Here is a 6,365-nt window from a genome sequence, read left to right as displayed (position 1 = left end):
GTGGAATAAAGAAGTATATGAGTACTATCCTCAATTGGGAATTCAAAGATGGTGCAGTAGATTTCCAAATTGGGAATGATTCTTTCATTCTCAATATCATCAAAATTTAGAAAATGATTTCACCAAAAAGAATATTACAAGCCATGGATGAAAATGAGAAGTGGATTGTTTGGTACGTATAGATTCCTACATTCATAGACATCATGGTAAGTGGCTTTGGTGGAACACCTTTAAAAATTCCCAATTATTTGAGTAATTAAATTTTGTCTCATCAACCTTTGTAGAAATGTCACAAGTTCAAAATATATGCTCAAAAAGAGAAGTAGAGGGAATCCAATGTCCTATTTCCCTATTCAAGCTACCAAAAAATACATATCCTAAAATTGTCAACTAACTTGAAGTTTCTATATGTTGAACACAAAGTACCACTAAGAGGGGGGTGAATCAGTGGTTCCTAATCTTATTAACTTTTAAAGCAACTTTAGAATACCGGTTGTTATCTTAAGCACTAAACAATCAAACCAGTAAAGCAAATGAGGAAATCAGAAAGGACAATCACACAAATGCAACCCACAACACCAGATGTACGAGGAAAACCCAATATGGGAAAAACCTCAGTGAGAAATGCTCCTGGAGACTACTGCTCCAATCCAACCTCACGAGTAAAACACTGAATTACAAAGATTTAGGGCACCAACCCCTGCACCAAGCTCCAACTTAGTGATGTATATTGAAATACAATTTGATACAGTTATAGCTTCTTGTTGCAAATGAGTTCTGCAACTCTTGATCAAATAAGATATTGTCGATTGACGGTCTTTTCTTCTCAGTCGGATCTCACACTATCAGTTATGAGATTACTCTCTCTGATTCTTGGCCTCTCTTCTCTCTCTCTTTCACAGTCTCACAACTCACTATGTCAGACTTGGATGTTGCCTTGCTCAACCACACCTTATTGGTTTTCTCAACTATCAACAGTTATACTGGTACTCTATCACTACCAGTTAAACCCTCTCACCGATTTGCCTGCTCACTCACTCTGCAACTCTCTTAGAATAAATTCTAAGGTAAATAATCCTTCTCTGCACTCAAGCTCTCTTTACTCTTCTTCTTCTCTTCAAGCATCAACCTTTTTTTTGTTTTGAGCTCATGGATTTATAATCGTGAATTCCCGCCAAGAACGCATTCAAACACTGTCGTGTTAGGTTTTCCTTCTCCAACTTGATCCGAATACGATTTGATTTGCTTTTCAGGGATAAGATCTTCATGACATTAATCAATCACCACCAGAACTTCGCATTACAATGTGCGTTTTCTAAATCTGGAGGTCTACACCATGCATTTCTCTGTCACTCGCCATTAATGGCTTTGTTGTTTCCTTCATCAAACAGGTACAAAGATCAAATCTCCTTGCAAGATCAATGCAATTGTTTTTCCAGCTTGCCTTCCTCGAGCCGCAATCCTCTGGCATCCTCCGTGACTTGCGGGTTCCTCATAAAAGCGAACCTGCTTACCCATTTGTTACATCGATGCACACTCCACCTACCTGTGCAATACCTCCACCTGGCATCCAACTATCATGCTTATCAACATCCACCTTTGCTTGGATTCCTATGGCGGTTTGACATACATTGTCGACAAAGGTTGACTACCAGTTTAGTTTGTTACTGGTATGACCATCAAACATCCTTTATGTTTTGTTCACCAGTTGTTGTACCTTCATAACACACAAACAACCTTCATCCCAATTTATGCCTTATCGGTAAGCCTTATTTGTCGGTAGATGACATAAGTCACATTTATCAGTAGCCTTCCTTTTGTCTTGCTCTTCTTATACCTATCACGAATTCTTACTTACCGGTGACCTAGCCAAACCGGTTGACATCAATGACAACTTAATGCCAAATTGCCAAGGCTATGAACTAAGGCGATCATTCAATCCAAGGTTGTGTATGGAAGGATTAAGGGAATCATATAAACATTAGCTAACATTGGAGGATTTAAGCATGAGACGACATTAATAAACCACTCCAAAGAATGGATTGGAAAATGAAAAAAAAGAAGAATGCAAAGAACTAAACAAATGTGTCCATCCAAAGAAGTAAAGTATAGTTCAATGAAAAAAAGAATAAACTCGATAATCTCCAAAAAAAGTATCTTCTTGAACAATTAAATGGACAATTGGACAATTCGACTTCTAGTGCCCAAAATGGGAGTTACACTCCACAAAATTTGAAGGCAATTATACTTTCCAATATAAAAAGGCAAATAGGGGTTATAGAGGACAGTTCAAAAGTGTTGCGCCTCCAACTTGCATATTTTCTTGATAGAAATATATATCTTTGTAATAAGAAAGCCCATTAGGTTGTTTGTAATTTCTAGATAATGTATTTCATTTTCATGAAAATAATAGAATTTAGTTGTTTTTCTTTGTACATTGATTTGGCTAATCTTTGTTATCGTTGCACGCATGTGTGTTGGGTGTAGCAACCTGTCATTAAATAGAGATGGTACTAAGAGGCTTTTGTATAACCTTCATAAAAATTGGTTTGGTAACTTTACTAATGATATTACACTTGCACTCATTAAAGAACAATGGCATTGGTTTGTGGGTATTGCAAGACTCATCACCTTCTCTCTTATATGTTGATAATCCTTGACTAATAGTCATTTGATAAAATCCTTCATAGATTGTTTGATGAGGTAGGATTAGATGATCCATACTATTATTGACTAGGGGAAAGGACCCAATAGCTGAGCATGTACCAATTGTTGTGAGGGTTGTTGATACCTTTTGTTCCAAAAATTGAGCAAATAAAACCTATCGTTTGAGACGAAAAATATCAATTTTTGTTAGGAAATGTACCAACAATTGTTATGAAATGTACCAATAGTTGTTAAGAAATGTACTAATATTGTAAACAGTAACCAATCAGGTGATGCCATGTCAACTGCACGACTTTGGGGTCTGTTTTGCACACCTATTGGTCTCACTTTTTTGGGGGGCTATTTTGGACACCTTGGCAAAAAGCATGCCGATGTGGCATCATATTTGATGATGTGGCCCTGAAACCTTAGTTATAAGCAATAGACTTGCCAAGTAAGCTACTGTAAAAAAATCAAAATGATTTGAAATTTCCAAGTAAGATTTTAAGAAGCACAAAGAATGATTTGAAATTTCCAAGTAAGATTTTAAGAAGCACGAAGGTAGGGTGCACAACTACTGGGTCCTTTCCCTTAGATTGTTAATTAACTTTTAAAAGATATATACTCTAAACAAAAAATAACTTTAAAGAACTTGTCTAGAATGACAATTTCCTTGTTAAAGTTCTATTAAAATGACTAATAGAAAATTGATTTTCACCTAAAAGATACATAGCACTAGTCATGAATATGACAATTCCATTGTAAAGGCTACCATTGTAATGACTAATAGATAATTGGTTTTAATACTATCATGTTATTGATCTTAAAATTTGGACAATGATGATAAAAGAAGTAATAAGATACCAATGGTCCAATGTGAGGAGGTGGGGGGGCAAAGTGAGCATACTAACTTTGTGGTCTTTTAAGAAAACATATACCATTTATATGAAAACAATGTTGATTTAACTAAAATGAAAAATCTATAACTAACTATTCAATGAAATTAAGTGTTTACTTAAATGAAAAATCTATAATTAACTATTCAATGAAATTAAGTGTCTACTCTTATATTTTATAATGATCTGCTTTGAAATGAGATCATGTTTAAAGTAATGTTTAATAAAATAATAGTAATGATCTATATGAAAATAGTGCTGATTTTACTTTAAAACTTTATAAATAACTATCAAGTATAATTAAGTTGTTAGATTCTTTTATTTATAATAAAAGATATGTTTTAGAATATATATATATATGATTATCACAAAAGCTTATTTTGATATTTGATGTTTTTTTAAGTAAAAAGAAAAGTTAAGACATAAATAAACAAAATTTATATATACATCAAATATCAATGTTTACAATTAAGAAAGCAGAAAACAATTAGAATTTAATGTTAACATTTAAATTAAAAAAATGTACATGTAATATCAATTTTTTGAAACTTATAAACATACTTTATTATATTTACAATTTAAAAATAATAATAAATAACTAGTGGCAATTTTCTATTTGCTATAGATTGTGGAAGCTTGATGTCACTAACATTAAAACTTTTCAAAATACTATAAATAATTTAAATAAAATATATTATAACCAATACTAAAGGAATCAGTTTTTAAATAAAATATATAATAACCAATACTAAAGGAATCAGTTTTTAAGAAAGAAGATTGCCAAATTAATCAGAAATCATCATTTGAGTCTATATAATTACAAATTGACACAATAGAAAAAAGTAAAATATATATCATTCAAGAGATTCAGGAGACTTATTCTTAATTTTTCAATCTACGACAAGTACTAGTTTAAATAACATATATATTTTCATTTACAGATTGGCTAGAACTCGTTCACACATTCAAAATCCTTAAAAGATTCAGCTATAAATATTTAATAAAAAAATATTTCAAACGACAGTATAATTATTTCAAATAACATTATACCCTAATTATACAATAATCCGAATGACACCGAACATACATTCACTAATTCAGGCTGTGAATCCAAAATGCAGGCATTATTTTACATCCACACCTACTGTTTTTAAAGTAAAGTACAGTAGAGGTCTAATTGCACAAAAATGGCTCCAAAGAAATTCGTTCCAAAGGATTTACTTGAAGATATCTCATTTTATTCTTACAGACTATGCAACTACATTTACATACAATGTCCGCTCAGACTACTAAAAATACTCTTAAAGATTGATAGTTCAAAGGCCTGCATCCCCTTTTAGCTTTATCTGGTAAGATTAGCTTATCATCGCATTCACGTCTATTAAACAACATCAAACCCTAAAACAGTGAAGCTGAATCGGAGAAAGTAAACAAACGAAACTTCTGTACAATTAATTACAGGTAAAGTTACCTTGAAACACTTCCATATATGGAACAAAACTACATGTAAACAAACCCTAGACAGATCTCTTATATATCAAACTAAGTAATAACAAAAATTCCGACAGGCGGTGGTGTTCACAAACACCATAAAATTTCATCAAACAAGTATCTCAGGCCTCGGCCTCACCAGCCCCACCCTTGGCACCGCCCAACTTCTTAGGCAGAAGAACACCATGAATATTAGGCAGAACTCCGCCATTGGCAATGGTAACAGCTCCCAAAAGCTTGCTCAACTCCTCATCGTTCCTCACTGCCAATTGAATATGACGAGGGATGATCCTTGTCTTCTTATTATCCCTTGCAGCGTTTCCAGCCAGCTCAAGCAACTGTTAAAAAGCAATACCAATCCATTAAGCCCTAATACTCCAAAACATAGAATGAAAACCCTCGAAAACCCACATAACACTTTCTTTTAGCTCGGATGCAAAACTAAGACATTCATCAAACAAATATCAAACAATTTTTTACTCAAAACAACCGAACAGTCATTAAGGTTCTGCAAATCGACATACCTCAGCCGCAAGATATTCCAGAACGGCTGCAAGGTAAACCGGGGCACCTGCTCCAACCCGCTCGGCATATTTGCCGGCCTTGAGAAACCTGGCAATACGTCCAACAGGAAACTGAAGACCTGCCTTTGAGCTTCTTGAGACAGCCTTCTTTCCCTCTGCTGATTTTCCTCTGCCCGCCATTATTCCTGCTTTCAAATTCGGCGCTCTTTGTCTTCGCTCTCCTGTAGACAAAGAAATAGTATTTATTTTACCTCGGTTTAAGGTGGAAGGGGTAATGGTAGGGTTTATATAGAATGGTACTGACCAATCCGCGTCGAATACACGGATCGATGTCGTGAATGATTTCTAATCGACGGTCCAGAAAAGCGAATGTTGATCTACGCCTCCAAATGGGTCTAGTCAACTTTCTATATAATTGCCACCTGTTCGGTGTTCTGGATGTATTTTTAATTATGTCAGATATAACTGAAGAAAACCTCAGTTTGCTTAGCATTAACCTATTTTAATTTTTTTTTAGTCAATTAAGTATTTGTGGTATTAATTAATTTTATAGTTTTCAACTTTTGTGTTTTGATAGTTTTCAATTTTTTAATGTGTGTGAGTGTGAGTGTGTGATAGTTTTCAACTTTTTAATTTAGAAAAGTTGTGTGTGGGGATTGAAGTTTTATTGTTTTAGGAAAAAAATGGATGTCATTTTATAAATGTTCGAAGAGCACTAACTCTTAGTAAATGAAGTATCTCAAGAGTTGCACTTGATTTAAATTGTGTCAAAGAACAAGTCCATGGGTCTAGGATAGATTCATGAAAG

At 33.9% G+C, this 6,365-nt stretch overlaps 1 protein-coding gene across 1 annotated transcript; it reads right to left on the bottom strand.

The window, feature by feature from the left end:
* Positions 1–4,758: 4,758 nt before the first annotated feature.
* LOC131059721 (protein H2A.7) lies at positions 4,759–5,825 on the bottom strand. The gene is made up of 2 exons (XM_057992744.2): positions 5,558–5,825; positions 4,759–5,371 (listed from the first exon to the last, which is right to left on the bottom strand). The coding sequence occupies exons 1-2, from the start codon at positions 5,735–5,737 to the stop codon at positions 5,156–5,158; spliced, it is 396 nt and encodes a 131-aa protein (XP_057848727.1). The 5' UTR covers positions 5,738–5,825; the 3' UTR covers positions 4,759–5,155.
* Positions 5,826–6,365: the final 540 nt, after the last annotated feature.

The sequence above is a fragment of the Cryptomeria japonica genome, chromosome 3 (genome assembly GCF_030272615.1).
Source record: "Cryptomeria japonica chromosome 3, Sugi_1.0, whole genome shotgun sequence".
In the NCBI taxonomy this organism is placed as follows: domain Eukaryota; kingdom Viridiplantae; phylum Streptophyta; class Pinopsida; order Cupressales; family Cupressaceae; genus Cryptomeria; species Cryptomeria japonica.
The sequence above is the reverse complement of the archived record's forward strand: the minus strand, read 5'-3'. Positions and strand labels throughout refer to the sequence as shown.